At 41.5% G+C, this 17,236-nt stretch overlaps 2 protein-coding genes across 2 annotated transcripts; one reads left to right on the top strand and one right to left on the bottom strand.

Annotated features, from left to right (window-relative positions):
• Nucleotides 1-168: 168 nt before the first annotated feature.
• si:dkey-284p5.3 (uncharacterized protein LOC557830 homolog) lies at nt 169-9,652 on the bottom strand. Its single transcript, XM_012865865.3, has 4 exons — nt 9,525-9,652; nt 5,845-6,318; nt 345-389; nt 169-238 (listed from the first exon to the last, which is right to left on the bottom strand). Exons 1-4 carry the CDS (start codon nt 9,613-9,615, stop codon nt 225-227), a joined length of 624 nt encoding a protein of 207 aa, XP_012721319.3. The 5' UTR covers nt 9,616-9,652; the 3' UTR covers nt 169-224.
• A 1,789-nt stretch (nt 9,653-11,441) lies between these two features.
• Nucleotides 11,442-17,026, top strand: rpl30 (ribosomal protein L30). Its single transcript, XM_036145204.1, has 5 exons — nt 11,442-11,532; nt 11,640-11,688; nt 12,118-12,263; nt 14,587-14,717; nt 16,931-17,026. Exons 2-5 carry the CDS (start codon nt 11,668-11,670, stop codon nt 16,981-16,983), a joined length of 351 nt encoding a protein of 116 aa, XP_036001097.1. The 5' UTR covers nt 11,442-11,532; nt 11,640-11,667; the 3' UTR covers nt 16,984-17,026.
• Nucleotides 17,027-17,236: the final 210 nt, after the last annotated feature.

The following is a 17,236-nucleotide window of genomic DNA, read 5'->3' on the forward strand; positions in this document are numbered from 1 at the left end:
GTACAGTAAAAACTGTAGTTGTACATCATTAAGAAAGAGGGGAAAAAAGGCACAATGGTGACAGAGGAACCCTGAACGAAAGCATCATTAGGGTCGGCATCTTGGCAACAAGGCAATGTGTTTACTCACACACACACTCACACACACACACACTCACACACACTTTCACTCATGCATACAGATGGGGAGCGACTCTTCCAGCCTGTGGTCAAGCTCGTCACGCTTCACTCGCTGGCTGCTGGAAACCCAAAAGAGGGAGAGCGAGTGAGAATGCTGCTCATACCGTGTTTTGTGGATCATGACGTAAAGAGTAATAATTTTAATAGTAAAGCAGCTTTGCTCACCAGGTGCCTCCTCTGGTTTGGACTCTGCATCGTCTGCTGTGGCCTCTAGAGAGAGAGAGATAAAAAAAATAAAAAAAACTGAGCAATTGCATTATAATCGGATTAACCAAGAGTTTGCATGTCAACCGGAGGATCCAAAAGCGGGCTGTGGATATTCATTCCTGGAGTGAATAAGGGTTGGCTAGTTATTTAAGAGCCCTGCTTTCTGGCTCTCAGTGCCTCTGACATGTCAGCTGACATTTGTTGTTTCATGCAACATAAAAAGTTTAAGGTGGTCAAGAGGTGGACATTGATACTACAGCCAAGTTCTTTGAATGCCAATACATCGCATGTCAGACAGAGGCAACTTTTTCATTAAAACCTTCTGTTTGTGATGGAAATGAAGGTTTTTGTTTTTTAGTAGCTGAATAGACTACTCACTATCTCCGGTCTATGTTTGCTATGATGCTGCAGCTGAAAGTCATTAACCATTAATTCAATTCAATTAAATTTTATTTATATAGCGCCAATTCATGAAAGATGTCATCTCAAGGCACTTTACAAAGTCAATTCAATCAGATTATACAGACTGGGTCAGATTATACAGATTGGTCAATAATGTCCTATATAAGGAAACCAGTTGATTGCTTCAAAGTCCCGAATAGCAGCATTCACTCCTGGGGAAGCGTAGAGCCACAGGGAGAGTCATCTGCATTGTACATGGCTTTGCAGCAATCCCTCATACTGAGCAAGCATGAAGCGACAGTGGGAAGAAAAACTCCCCATTAACGGGAAGGAAAGACCTCCAGCAGAACCGGGCTCAGTATGAACGGTCATCTGCCTTGACTGGGGGTTAACATTTTAATTTGTTCTGTATTTGTCACAAGATGTATATCGTAATCGCAACATTTACCAATTTTATGGCATCTTTTCCTAATATCATGCAGCTCTACAGGCAGGAGTGATGTTTTTAGATGAAAGGTTTTGCAACGTGCATGGGCCAATTAAAAAAAATAATTATTTGGGCATCTTATTTTATTTTAGCCTCTTCAATAAACTAAACATGTAATATTCTAATGAAACTAGGTCTGATGTTTGAAAAAAAGGGATCTAGAAATTCTTGTAGATGTGAAATGTAAAAAAAAAAAAAAAAGGGTTTTGCAGTTTCCTACTTTTGTGGGATGATTGCTCATTCTCAGCGACTAGAACAAGTTAAAAGGACCTCATCTGTTTCTCTGGAAGCATTTTGTTGGATTTTACTGAGTTTAATCAATCAGCGTGCCCAAGTCTGCTTCTGAGAAAAAGGTTGCTGGATGTTTGGGGTCCTGTGAACCATAAAATTATAACAAAAACCCAAACATAAATAGCAAAGGACCAAAATGTTGTGTTGTACAAAAAAAATCCCCATTTTAAGATTTTAAGTGGGTAATAAAAAATCTCTTCTCTGCATTAGATGCCTTTACTGGTACCACAGAACGTGTATCACTTTTGGGTGTGGGGGCCACCAAACCTCCTGTTTTAAGACCATCCAGATTTGGACACACTTAGTAGCACCATTTTTAAAAACTTGCCATGATATTACAAACTTTAATGTATTCCTGTAGGATTTTATGTAACAAATCACTATATATATATATATATATATATATATATATATATATATATATATATATATATACAAATTGTAAATTTTTTACAAATTCAGCTCCCTTTTATTTCCCTAAATAAAACCCAATGCAACTAAATCCGTCTTCAGAAGTCCTCTAATAAATACAGTCGATGTAACTTAATTTGATCTGAGTAAAAATCCCAGCAGTCCTGTGAAGGCCTCAGAGGTCTGGCAGAGAAACACAGCCGACAGGTCAGGGAGAAAGTTGCTGGGACGTTTTTTTAATCACTGTTTGGTTATAAAACAATATCCCAAACGTTGGAAATCTGCAAAGCTGTTACCACAAAACTCCCGCTGCTGTAATCGCATTAACAAGTGGTTCTTCAGAGCAGCGGCTGAGAGGGCGGAAGATAAATCAACCTGGTTTTGTAGATGTTTCAATTTTTAGACGTCAGAGTACAATAAAGGTCTATTCCAACATAAATACTAATATTTTTTTCACACTGGAGGTGTGAAATCTCTGTAATTGCATCATGCAATCACATGGTTACTTTCTCCTTTTCATTTGTTTCTTATTAAAGGATTTCAGTTGAATATTTTTGTACATATGAGCCCTAAAGTCCTCCTCTAATAGACTCGGACAACGGACGAGCTTCTCCGTGAGCTCTGCTTTGCACGTCATCGTCTCTCTGCGTTGGCTGTGAAAAGCCCGAGATCGTGGAAGCCCTGCGTCGTGCTCCGGTTTCTCTTTGGACTCAGATTGCAAATTAATGGGAGCGCGCTGACAACAAAGTGCTGACAAACACGCACGCTGCACGCAGGAACGACTGAACTGAGGAGGAGTCAAGTCGATGGGCGGGTCAAGATCAAGTGAGAGCCGGGACGAGCATTTTGTTACCACTTCAGGTGAATACCTTTACTTTTTTTGTGGGGTGGGGGGGTCTACATACTAAATAGTAATAAGCAAAAGTAATAAGCCACTCCCAAATTATTTAGGCTTTACTTCTGAAGAGTCAGACTTTTCTGTAATCTTATTAAGTGCTCCAAATAAATAGTTCAAGGCTTTATAGAGGTCTTTCAAGGTTTTTCTTCTACTAAATTTCTGTTTAAAGGATTAAAACGTCAATTAATCAATCAATCAATCAATCAATTACTTCAGTTTTGGTAAATAAATGATCCAAAAAGTGTTACGAGGCGAGCTTTGTTTACAGTATGAGTCTGTGATCTTTGGAGGCCTTTTTTCCCCAACTTTTCCTTGAAGAAAAGCCTGCAGACGACCCTTCTTTGAACTTCTCTTTTGCTTTTCTCCGTCACCGCTTAGAAATATGCGCCGCTCAACACATCTGAGGCTCATCTCAAAATGTAAAGCCAATAGTTGTTTTTTTCCAGTCCCAAGACTTTTTTTTTCCATATATAAAGAGAAAACCTTGTGGCACAATCATCCTTTTGTGTTGCACTTCAAAAGCTGTCGCCTCACTGGCCTGCGCTGTGACAGGGGTGGATGCTTTGCATTCGGCGAAGAGTTAAAACCCAGCGTTGAGCTGTCGAAAAAGTGACTCGCCGCGCGTCATTTGCATCACTGAGAGAGATGAGAGCAGCGAAAACTGCCCTCAATGTACAGATACGGACTTAGGAGCAAACGTCCTCTAAGAAACGTTCACACACACCAAGCTTTGTTTGACGGTTTCACGCAAACGCTACAACATATTCTGACGGACTTGTCCAACTCTGCTGAATTTTAAAGGCATGTTTTTAATCTCTAAAGTCTGGTTCTCCTTCTTTCAGCTTTTCCCGTTCAGGGGTTCGCCACATTGAGTCATCTGTCTTCATCTAACCCGACCTCCTGTACCTTCATCTCTCAGACCAGCTGCCTTCTCGTCCTGGTTACTCCATCCATAAACCTCCTCTCTGCTCTTCCTCCAGGCAGGAGGCAGCTCCAGCCTCAGCATCCATCTACCCATCCTGTCTCTTCCTCATGGCCACTGTCTCTAAGTCATACAACATTGCCGCTCTCACCACCGTCTTGTCCATCGTTCCTTTCATTCTCAGCGATGCTCTTTCCTCGACCCGTTCATTCCTGCTTGGACACGTCAGGGTTAGGACTCTACAGTCTGGTTACACCCATACAATATCTGATCCTGGATCCGCGGATTAAGACAAAGTACCTAGAATAAAGATATCCTATTGTTTTTTTTCTACTAAGGCTGTGATTAGATGACATGTAGTGCCTCGTAAGAGTGTTCAGACCGGTTGAAGTTTTCCCATTTTTGCCACATCAGAACCAAAAAAACTCAACGTGTTTTATTGGGGTTTTATGCGACAGACCAACATAATATTGTGTTTAATTGTGAACTGTGTGAAAAAGGATACATAACATGGTACACTAACAATTTTAACAAATAAAGCTCTAAACAGCGAGTTGCTTTTTCATATCCAGAATTCAGTTCCTTGTAGAACCCACCTTTTTTTTTTTTACCCCACAGCTTCAAGTCTTTTTAAGCATGTCTACCAGCTTTTCACATCTGTAAACATCAGTTTACGAGTCTTGCCAGATGATGAAGATGGATTTTGGTCCGGACTTTGACTAGGCCATCCTGAACACGTGAACATGCTTTGATGTGAACCACTCCACTGTAGCTCTGGCTGAATATTCAGTGTTGTCCTGCTGGAATGTGAACCTCGGCTTCAGTCTCTTTTGCAGCCTCTAACAGGTTGACTGCCCTGTATTTAGCTCCGTCCACATTTCCACTAACTCTGACAAGCCCCCCCTGTCCTTGCTAAATGATGGCTTTGAACGGTAATCTTTTGGATGTTTGAAAATATTACCTTATAACCCAGCTCTGCTTTAAACTTTGTCACAACTTAATCGTTGCCCTGTCTGCTGTCTTCAATCGTGATAATGATTGTTCTCTGATTTATACACAGATCAAATTACACAAAGGTGACTTCTGTAGGCAGTATCTTGCATTGGATTTTACTCAGGGGGGCTTTAGATCAGAGAGGGCTGTAAACAAATGCGGGCAACGATTTCATTTGTCGAAATTCAAAACCAATACAGAATGTTCCTCCCACTTCACAATGATGCATCAATTCGTGTTGATCCATCACAATCTTCAACAAAAAGCCTCCGCCAAGACCCTAAATACGGTCAAATATAAAAACTGTGAACAATAATAATGGGAATAGTTCAGCCAGTCCCTGTGTCAGGATCCAGCAAACCCACACATAGGCAGGTTCTTCAGGTCAAGCAAAAATAATCAGAGGTGTGGGCTGGAAACGCATTCCTGCAGCCAGCTTTGGAGTGTTTGTTAAAGCCGGGGCAGCGTCAGCGTGTTGTTGGATACTGCGTGGTTACAGCCGACGCACAGGGGATGGGGATGGTCTGGGGGAAAGATAGAAGGGACGCCACGTACCTTCACAAGGGCATTAAAATGACTCGGGTTACCATTGGCCAACGGAAAAAAAAAATCGGCACATCTTGTCTTCCTCCCACTGGGAAGCAAAAACTCGGAGCGTTCTGGTGACGAGTTGTACTGATGTCAAACGATACGAACATTGACTTTTTTTTTCCTCAGATAAAAAAAAAAAAAAACAAGCGCTTGGATGCATGATTCGCCCACGACCTCATCTGTTTCACCACTCTGAGAAGTCAGTCTGATACTTGTCTCAAGGCTGTCATCGGCCGTGCCGTCAGGGGAGATTTGCATATCGGGAGTAATTTGCATTGATAAGAACACAGGAGGCTCCTTTAAAGAAGTTATTCTCAGTTTGAAGAGAGAATTTAGATGCTCAGAAATAATTTAACTAAATTTAGAGACGAGGGAGCTTTCTGCAGCTCGTATTCTGACGAAATGTTTGTAGCTCAGTGTAGGGACTCTCTGTAAGTCCTTTGCGGATGTCGCTGCTTGTTACCTTGCTCTGGAGCCGCAGCTTCTGAGGAGCTCGGTGCTGCTTCAGCAGAGCTCTCTGCAGGTGGTGCACCTTCTGCAGCTTCGGCTGCTGCCTCCGCCGGTGCAGCATCCCCTTCCGGTGCAGCAGGTGCAGCATCTTCTGCCGGTGCAGCATCTCCCGCCGGTGCAGCATCTCCCGCAGGTGCAGCATCTCCTGCCGGTGCAACATCCTCCGCCGGTGCAGCATCCTCCGCCGGTGCAGCATCCTCCGCCGGTGCAGCATCCTCCGCCGGTGCAGCATCCCCTGCCGGTGCAGCATCCTCCGCCGGGTTGGTGTCCGCTGAAGGCGGAGACTCCTCCCCAGCTGGGGGGCTTTCTGTAGATGCAGCGGCTGCAGCAGCTTCACTCTCTGGTTTAGCATCGCCGCCCTCAGCTGGTGTTTCGTCTGGGAGGGTCTCACTGTCCTCGGCTACTTTTCCATTCTCCCCGGCCGCCCCTGCGGGGAACACGTATAATGCCTCAGCATAGAATCGAAGATTTTTTGCAGTTCCTCCAAACTAAGCTAACATTATACATTACGTTGAACAACAGAGTGCTGTGTAGAGAAATATCCCTTCAACTTAGCCACACGGGGTCACGTTATGGGCACAAACTTCGACATACTTTTACCGGAGGTTTATGTGACAGACCAACACATGGTAGCGCCTAACTGTGACGTGGAACGAAAATTAGGGAGGATTTTCAAATTTCTGTCATTAGTTGTGAAAATAAAAAAAAATGAGTTTGCTGTCCGTTTGTGTCGAACCTTTCTGAAGTCTACTTAGTACAAACACCTTTTCATATTATTGCAGCTGCAGTACTTTGGGCTTATGTTTTTTACCAACACTGCACTTATAAAAGATGAACATTTTGCTTCACATTTCTTTCAAAAATATCTGAGGCTCCATCAGACTGGATGGAAACCCTCTGTTGACGCCATTTATCACGGATCTTTAATTGGATTTAGGTCTGGGCTTTGAATGGAGCATCCAAGTGTTTATGCTTTGATGTGAAGCAAACCGTTCAATCTCTTGCTGCATGATTAGGGTTTGTTATTCCGACTCGAAGGTTCCCCCTCAGCCACCGTCTTGAGTCTTTTGTAGCCTCCGACAGGTTTTTCTTCTAGGATCACTCTGCGTTTAGCTCCAACTACCTTCCAGCTTTGAAACCAGCTTTCTTGCCCCTGGTTAAGAAAAGCATAGCGGGCGCGGCTGTGGCGCAGGGGCAGTAAAAGGCGACCCATGTACGGAGGCTTTGCTGCATTTCATTCTGTCAAATAAAAGCTACTTGAGGCACAAAATGAAAGAAGGGAAAAAAAATCCCTACAGCATGAAGCCGCCGCCATGTTTCACCGAGGGAATATGTAGCCATGTGTTTGAGTTAAAAAATATTTCCTATATTACATTTCTGCTTTTATGTTTACCTGACATTCAGTGTCTATATTATAACCAATAAAGTATATGTCTATTGAAAGACTGCTGAATAAAGTTCAGCAGTAATTAAACCTGCAGTATCACCAGAGACCCATAAAAACGTATTATCAGGTAAGTTTGAAAGTCTCACAAAGCAGAGAAATGTTTAATCATGATGAATTATGGCACATGGCTTTAGATACATGTATTGATTTCCTCATGTAGAGAAATGCTAAAGTCTCCTGGTTCAACAAACTGAGGTCCTGAATCACGGCGACACAGGTAAGAGGAAGAACTGTTGGTTCCCTGGTGACCAAATACCAGCCCAAACACAAACACCCAGATCCCAGGCTCTGGTTTCTGCATGAAAAACCAGCAGGAATGGCACATTTTTATTTGTAGGCGCCTTTAAGGACACTAAAGGTCCATAGCAAACGCATAAACTATAAAACTAAAGAGTCGGAAAATAAAAACTGTTGCTTGTTATGTTTATGTTATCTATGTTAGAAGCTAAAGGTCTGACTTAACACACAACCAGAAGGAAGAGTTAATATATATCCAGTTTGTGTTATGAATATTTTCTGCAATATATTTCAATAGATCCGAGCGTTTTCACACATCTGTTTTTAAAATACACGGCTTTGTCGCTGCTATATGAGAAAAATAATTACTTTTAAAGAATTGTGACACAAATGTAATAAAAAAAAGACAAGAAGAAAACAAGCAAATCTGTGGAAAGTAAAAACTTGGACTTTTTCTTCCATTAAACGTGCACTACGCTTGTTAGATTTTAAATTAAAAATTAAAGTATGCCTTTGTTCACACATAAACCTGTGAGTTAATGTTTAGGAGGCCTGTTGTTCAGGAACGTTAACAGCACAGTTGACTGCGCCAATGGACAGGTTGCTGCGCGTGTCCTGCCGAAATATGTCGTATCACTTCCTTGTAGACCTTTTGGACAGAATGGTTTGCATTGCTGTCATTTGCATGGATCACAGAAGTCTGAAGTCTCAGCCTTCAATATAAGAGTTAGCACAAACAAAGCTGATCCCCATCCAAAAAACAGCAGAGACGTTTTATTAATTAAGACCAAATATGTCATATTGAACATCTTGGCTATAAAAGAAAAATTGACATTAGGGTAACGTGTCCTCAAGAGGTGCACGTTTCCTTTTTCTCTGTCTCTCAGGCATTCAGAGAAGTAAAATAAGATGCATGCAAAAATAAGAACACATCCTGACAAATTTCCATTTGACCTCCAGGAGGGTGATAAGAAGAAGATACTGGGATACTGCTCACTGTCATTTGGCTGATAAACTCAAACCAGGAGCCAGTGAGAAAAGAGAAACTTTTATGAGCATATCTCATTTTGACTACTGCCTCTCCTCCACAGGGAGGTCAGAGACGCTTTTCCCAGCTTTCCTCTGTGGCATTCTTTGCCCTTAAAAGTGTGACGTCTGCATGCTTTCCGCTCAGAGGAGGTCCCACTTAGTGAATCTTTTACCGTTTGGTCGACTGAGACGCTTCAACAACACGGCTTACTGCGTTCAAACACATTATTTTATTGACAGCACAACTTCCCTTCACTCTGCAAAAAGTGCACCTGGGTCGTTTTCCATCGTGAAAATTAGCGCTAACTTGCGCCAAAGCAGGAGATCCTCTCTGACCCGCTACAACAAAGTCCTGCCCGGTACCGCTTCTCCATTTCCCCCTTGAAACCGTAGACTGTCACCAAAGCTGCTCTGGTGTCACTCTCTGGGAGGACGTGGCCAGAAACAACTGTTAACTAATGACAATAAACTTTCTCATCCTGTCCCCTTGGGGACGTGGCTCCCTCAAAAGTGAGCACAGAAGGTGCCGGCTGCAGCCAGAGGAGAAACGCTGGCAGCAATTTGCATCCCTTATCTAGAGCCACTGCAGCGCAAGATGGTTGATGCAACTTTATATGGAGAACGTAGAGAACTTCTGTCCTGGCGCAAATGTCCGCAGTCAGACTCGTGGCTATTTTATACCATTTATTTTACTGAAGCGGGTTACTGATACAAGCATTTGTATAATTGTACAATTACGTTCATATTACCTTGTAAGTACTGATTCAAGTAAATTATTGAGATACAAGCTGCTTAAAATTAAATTCCACTTACACTACCAGCACGCTCATCTCTCGTTTTGTGCATTTATGCGTCTCTCAATTAGCGTTAATAATTTGTCTACAGGAATAAAGTTTTTTTTCTCTCTCTTTTTCTATCACCTGTGGTGCTGGCTCCGTTGCTCTCCTCGGGCTTGGCGCTGGGTCGAGTCGTGTCTACCGCTGAAGTTTGCGAACTGGTGGAGCATCCCATCCTGCCCTGTGCGCACCGAGGAATGGAGGAGTTGTCTCTGCAGACGGGCTAGAGCTGCAGCGATGACGTTGCGCACATGTGTGTCGTCTCCCTGTTTAAATGGGGGAAATGCAAAACACCGGCTGGTGGGAGAGGCCAAAAGGCTATAGCTGCTGATTGAATTCCTCCGGTGCCGTGCGTAATTACGCATCATCTTTCTCTTTTGAGATTTTTTGTTGTTGTTTAAGGTTCCTGGTGTAGTGCGCGCAAGCTTCGACGCAGTTAAGCCGAGCGGGTACAATGTTCTTGCAGACTGCTGGGATGGAAATATTTTGTTCAGCCAGATGCATCAAACGAGGCCGAGGTAAGTGAATCAGGGAGTCTGTCATCGTTCTCCCTCTGTGCCAAATCTATTCTCTGCTGAAACTAAATGCACCATTTCTGTATAGAGTCAAAGGTAAACACAACGTTGTTAACCTCTTGCACTTGTTATTTATTTATTAACATCACCGCTTGTGATTTTTTTTTTTTTTTTTTTTTTTTTTACTTCTGTTGTAATGGTTAAAATGCGCATAGGTCACAGGTGGGCTACTTTTGGTGATATGCTGGTGAAGGTTCTCAGTCATCTAGGTCATGGTCATTCCAAAAAAAGTAAAAAAACAAAACAAAGCAACTGCACATTACTTCAGACTTTTTGAATTGAGAAAGCTTCCTGGAGAGGAAACGAAACGTCTTCAACTAGGAAAACAAGTCCAGTTGCTTTGTTTTTTTTTACTTTTTTGGGAATACTTTTGGTGATATGAGAAGGCAAATGACTCTATCGGATGCTATTTGGGGGTATCAGGATTTAGGGGGCAACACCTTTCCTCCTCCCGCTAGGACATGGCAGAAACATGCATTTGGAACAAATCCCCCAAGCCACCTCAGCTGACTCCTCTTGGTGTGGAGGAGCGGTGGCTCTACTCCGAGCCCCTCCCAGATGTGTGAGCTCCTTACCCTATATTTAAAGAAGTGCCCAGCCACCCTGTGGAGGAAACTCAGTTCAGCTGCTTGTATTGAAGACCTTGTCCTTTCCCATATGTCGTGACCATATTTACGGGTGCAGCAAACACACTGATCTGTCTGTCTGTCTGTTGATCTCCCGGGAGAATGGAGCGGGAGTCACCAACCTTTTTGAAACTGAGAGCTACTTCATTGGTGTTGTCATACTAAGGGCTGCCAGTACTGAAGAGTTCACCTTAAGTTTATGTAAAATAAACAAAATGTTCATGCTTTGTTATGGATATTGTCATTTTTAAATCTATATAAATGCAAGTGTGGATAAACAGGAAGCGTAACATAATAAACTAAAGTTTTAGATGCAGTTCACTGGTGGATTGTACTTCTTTTTTTATAACAGGCTTGTGGGCACCACATGTGGTCTTCGGGGGGCTACCTGGTGCTCGTGGGCACCAGGTAGCAGTGACCCCTGCACTAGAGGCATGACACTAGACCCTGAACTGAACTCGTCCACTACAGGCATGAAGGAGTAACTAACCATGATAACTATTATTATCTTAACAGAACACCTTGTGCTGCATAACATTTGACTCAGTACTTGTATGTAGGAGCGAAATTACCATAAACCTAACTTTTGAGGCTTGCTTGAGGGGGAGCAACCTTTTTCCCCCAGTAGTAATATGATAAAAAAAAAATACTGATTTGATTAAAATACAAAAGTCCACTAAGCTTGCTTTTATGTAATGAAGTCTAACAAACTGTAAAGAGTCAAAACACGATTTACCAACTGATTCATATTATTTACTGTTTTTTCTGGGATGGGGGGGAACGGAAAAGCTGTCGGCGCGGTAGCTGTTGTCGCACACCGAACGGAAGAAACGAGCGCAACGAGCTACGCAACTTCCTTTTTCTCCGAGGCCATTTTGGAGTGATTTCACTGTAAGTCGAGCTCCCGAGTTTTCACGCGCAAATGTTCCCTTTTCTGGTCGTTATTACGCCGATAAAACCATAACTTTAGTCTCCCGCTGCTTCTTGTTTGTACGCAGGTTGGCCGGTCCGGAGTAAACCGCAAACATGGTGGCCGCAAAGAAGACGGTGAGTGGAGGAGTCTCGCGCTGCGGCGGGCTGAGCCTCACGTGGAGACATGGTTCCGCTGGGGCCTGCTAGCTAGCATCAAAGCTAACGAGCTAAGCGTTTTGTGTCGTTATTTGTAGGGTTTAATAGAATTGTCCCTGCTTGATCTATATATATTTATGCGCATATTATTTATCTCTTGGCTGTCTATTCAGCTAAGTTTGCATGTATAACGTAAGTGTCCCGGAAACCGATGTAGCCGGCAGCTAATGCTAGTTAGCTAACCCCGACGCGAGAAGGCTGCTGAAACGTGGAAACATTTTACATTAATCCACGTTACCCGCATACATGTTGCGGACGAGTGACGTATACAATTTTATGTCCGATTGATGTTTCATTTTGTTGTCGTTTTGCCATCACTTTTGACTGTTTTTTTCCCCTTCTGTTTAGAAAAAGTCCATGGAGTCTATAAACTCTCGTCTCCAGCTGGTGATGAAGAGTGGGAAGTACGTGTTGGGCTACAAACAGTCCCAGAAGATGATCCGGCAGGGAAAAGCCAAGCTGGTTATTCTGGCCAACAACTGCCCTGCTCTCAGGTACATGCTTTGATTAGATATGATGACCTGCCATCAGATGAAAGGAATATCATGTAACACAGGTGCTCCAGTCCAAGCCGAGCCATTAGGTGTGTTTACATGCGCTTAATTCCTAGACCGGATTGAAAATGTAATACAATACATCATTCATATAGGCTTAAAATCAACCAGACTTTATTCCGAATAAAAGTTGTCTGGTGTCAAATTTTCATATAAAAATACCAGAAGTTGTAATTCCGCTCGTGCTATAAAACAAACGTGGAAGTGTGTTGGTTCTGTGCCTTCTTAGCTCCCATTGAAGTGTTTGATTGTCTTGATCTCTTTTTAAGATTTCTAATAAAGAGGTTCTCTCGCCAACAGACAAGTTATACCTCCCTGACGGTGTCTAGCCATTAATGGTGGAAATGTGCAGTCAGGGCGGTTTGCTAAAATCCGAATGACATGATCGGAAACAAATGTTTCGGATTAAAGATTAAAAACCATTAAAGATTAAAGATTAAAGGGCAAAAACCAGCCGTCTTATTCGGAAGATGATTTTCCCCCCGATTGAGCTTAAGCCGATCACAATATTCCAATTAGTTTGTTTACATGACTCCTTTTTATCCCTAACGGTTGTTTTTAATACGTTTATCTATGTCCATGCAAACACACCTTCTAGGGCTGTATGATTTTGGTGATATGTTTGTGATATATTTGAACCATAATTGCGATTTTAATTTGGACTTTTGTCTGCATTAATCACAAGCAACAAAAAATGATCTGTAGGTAAAGATGTTTGTAAACAAGGGCTATTTAAAACAAGCATTGTGACTTTTGTTTTTATTAATCAGAATATTATGATTCAGGAGAATAGCTTTTGATTGATTTGAACATATAATACAACAAACACACAATTCTGTTTTAAACAGTTTGACCGGTACTTAAAGCTATGGTGAGATTCGTTAAAGTTCCTAGTTAAAAATATTGATTATATAAGCTGTAAAACAAACAATAAAATAAGATTATCTCACTGCTGCAACTCCATTCCCTTTCATGTGGAGCCAAACCCACTTTAAACATATTACAGACACCTAAAGGCAAGGCAGATTTATTTGTATAGCACATTTCAGTACAGAGACAATGCAAAGTGCTTTACATGATTAAAATAGAGGAAAATAAAACGGAATAAATGCAAGTAGGAATAAAATGTAGAAACAAAAAAGAACATGAGAGAATAGAAACTAAAAGCAAACATTAAAAACAGTTGGACTACAAAGTTGAACTGATTATGTTTCAGTAAAACAGTTTAACTTGAACAGTCGAAGGCAATTTGTAAAAGGATGCGACTTATCCATAAATTGTTACATAGCCAGACCTCTGCCATTTGGATTATATTGTAAATTAAATTGCGATTATATTGCAAATGCGATTAATTGTCCAGCCCTAACAGCTACTGAGTAGGTATAGGCCAGTAGAGAGTCATTGTGTGACATTTTTTAAGTTAAGGGCATTTCTATTAATTGTACCAAAATTGATTGATAGTGAATGAAAATCTAAGAACTATTACACATTAAAAGAATAACGCTTTGTAAGGTCTTTGATAGAGTTGGTGGTTTAGAAACTAACAGTAGATGAAGATAATTGACCGCTTTGGCACCCAGGAGGACTGCCTGGCTCTGATTGGTTGTTTCCGTGGCAGTAGGACCACTGGGAGGAGCCGAAAGGAGCTTGGGTGTTTTCACAGATTACTTTTAATTTTTTACTGTCGGGACAAAATAATTTGTAACAAATATGTAAAAAAATAAATGTTTACACCCGGTCATAATTTTGACCTTCATACAAATGGCTGCAGTGTGTTGTAGGTTTCCGTTTTAAATATTCACAAACTTATTTGCCTTTCCCATTTGACTGATCACTGAGAATTTTCTCCTTCCCACGGCCCTGTTCTGAGATTTACTTGACCTTTCCTACAGGTTGAAATATATTTAAGAACTTGAAGTTGGTGAAACAAGAATGATTGATTTTAGTTATAGTCTCCTCACTCAGTTAAGTTTATAACATTTAAAAGTGCAATTAAGACTGGTTGTTACCAAGATCTTAAGCTGCTGCTTAAAACCCTAATTAAATAATCCTGATAAAGAATTTGATCTAATCTAACTGTATTATTTAAATAACGACCCAATAAAAGTTTATCTTCTAGTAATTTAGGTCTTCACAAAAGATTGTCTTCAGCTGCTAAAGCGCTCGTGTTGCGTGGGAATCGGCGTCGTCGGCTTTGCAGTATTTGCATTGATTGTCAGCTGCTTTGACTCTCGCTTTGCGTTTTTGTCTCTTTCATTTTCAGGAAATCTGAGATCGAGTACTACGCCATGCTGGCCAAGACCGGTGTCCACCACTACAGTGGAAACAACATCGAGCTTGGCACCGCCTGCGGAAAGTACTACAGGGTGTGCACGCTGGCGATCATTGACCCCGGTAAGAAGCTGCGTGCAGGGATTGGGTCGATTTCTCCACTACACTTACCTGGTTGTTCTGGAACCAAGAGCAGCTCGGTTGCTCTTGGTTTGAGGTCCCAAAGAAAGAGCAAGCTTTTTTTTTTTTTCACAGATCAAAATAGAAACTCAGAATACATCAATAGAATAAAAAATGTGATGGAGTGTGACAGAAACCCCTTAGGGCTTATACCAAAGGCCACACCCCTAAACCAACAAAACATCAGGCAGCTCACATTATGAAAGTCCTTTCATTCAAGAGAGAAAACAGAATAGACATGTACAGTAACATTATTTTTACATTTTAGCTTTCAGATTTCAGGGAGTCAATATTTGTAAAATCATACATCACTGTCTTTTTTGGATAACAGTATTTTTTTCAAAGACTTTCTACCATTTACTTCTGAAGATTCCAAATATTTTCCATATTCATTCCATAATTTTGCACCACGATGCCGAAAAGAAAATTGCACTTGAGTTTTAATACTTAACGGTAAATGAAAAGGCAAAGCTTGTCTAGTATTATAAGAATGCACTTGGCAGTTCTTAACAAAATAATTCTTGAAAGTATCAGGAGACTGACCTTGTTTTATCATAAAAACAAAAGTACATGTTTGATAAATATTAATTTCAAAAATAATTCCCTCCATCGCTGAGCAAAATGTCGCTCCGTTTCTCTTCAGACCAGTCGGTCTAAACCTGCTTTTTGTAGTATTCACAGCTAACTTTAGGCCTCTTTTGACCTGAACCTCCTCTTTACTTCAGGCTTATCCAGTCGGTCTCTTTCAAACCAGTAGCGCAGTAGTTATCCGTTCCTTTACTGCTCTGTAGTTTTATCTCAATGGCATATATTGACGTTTTTAAATTTATATGGCAGTAACTCACTCTGGTTGCATACGTTTTATCATGTTCTGCTGGCGTAGTGTTTATTTTTGTCTTTTAAGCTTCGTTTTTGCTAAATTTGTTAGTAAATATAGCCTTTTCTGTGTATATTTACCATTACACCGTCATGTGACCGAGGTTACGTCACTAAACACGCGTACAATCATTCAATTAGCCGAAGCAATGGAGGCGAGCGAGTGGGGAAAGTCTCAGCGTAGTTGTGAGAGGGAAAAAGAAGTCCAAGATTAAGTGTAAAAAGGTGCAAGATGTTTGATTCCAAGAGGGATGAAATTTGAGTTGCGCTGGGAAAACAGAATGACCGTTCGGCTCGGTCAGGATTTATTTAAGTAGCTGCATCAATGGTGACCATGGGGCTTTCTAATAGTTCTGCAGTGCTGCCAGCAGATGGCGCCATGACTTTTTAGTCAGCTCATCGAGCTCTGCTGGGTGATATTTAAGCTCAAAAATGACAAAAACACCATCTGGGTGAACACTTGGAGTATATAGCCTTATTTTATCATGATCATCTGGATTTTGGTCTTCTGGTATAGACATGTAACGTTGCTTTATACCTTTTTAAAAGGATTTCTGTTCATTTTCTGCTCTTCATGTTTCATGATCAACATTTTTTTAACATCTTAAAGCATTTTCCTGAGATATTTAGGGCAGGCCACTATAACCAGCAGGAACATTCGCTGCCTTCAACCCTAAATGAGGCGCCTCCCTTGTTTCCATCCCCTGATTGAACAGAATCAGCAGCTTGCAAGTCAGGGCTGATCTTTTTCTCCATTACTATAACACCTCTGCTAGTAAAGTTTTTACCACATAACATTTTCAAATAAATTGATCCTGCTTTAGTGATGTTGGCCTTTCAGGTGTGACTTGGTTCCATTTTTAACTTTTGGTGTAAAGAATTTGCAAACTAGTAACCAGTAGCCACACAATGGTGCCTCAGCCGGCTGCAAGTGTCTGAATTTCTGTGAGTGGAGAAGATCAGCTCACTGCTGACTTTTTTACTTCATTAAAACCTTTTTATTTGTGCGAATTTTTGCGCCTGATGGACCTGAGTGCCAAAGTGGTCCAGTTCAGGACTAGTGGTTCGCTAGATCAAAGCTACTCAGAGCGTGTTGGTGAACCGGCCCAGCCTTTTGGCCAGTTCATAAAATGCTAGCTGCTAACATTTATCCACCTACTGTGTGTTGTTTTTTTTTCTGCCGATGAGCAGCAAGTTTCTGACCCGTAATGAGATGTGACAATGGTTTCTTTTTTTCTCTCTCCATTTTTCCTGACTTTGTGCATCTTTTTTGTCTTTAGGCGATTCTGACATCATCAGGAGCATGCCGGATCAGCAGCAGCAGCCCCAGTAGATCTGTCCCCACCCACGTTGTTATAAATAAAAAGAGACAATAACACTGTTGTCATGTGGTTTGTTATGATGAAACAGCTTCACTACTGAATTAGCACCTACTCCATTACTTCCTCTCATCATGGCAGGAACATTTTCAGCAGCTGTAAGGTTCACCTGAGTCTGTTTGTTGTGGCAGCAGAGCCGTCTAGCTGTAATATCCTTCAAAGATGCCATTTTGAACCGATCCTATTTTTAGGAACTTGTGTAACAAA

This window comes from Fundulus heteroclitus, chromosome 13 (assembly GCF_011125445.2).
Source record: "Fundulus heteroclitus isolate FHET01 chromosome 13, MU-UCD_Fhet_4.1, whole genome shotgun sequence".
NCBI classification, from domain to species: Eukaryota; Metazoa; Chordata; class Actinopteri; order Cyprinodontiformes; family Fundulidae; genus Fundulus; species Fundulus heteroclitus.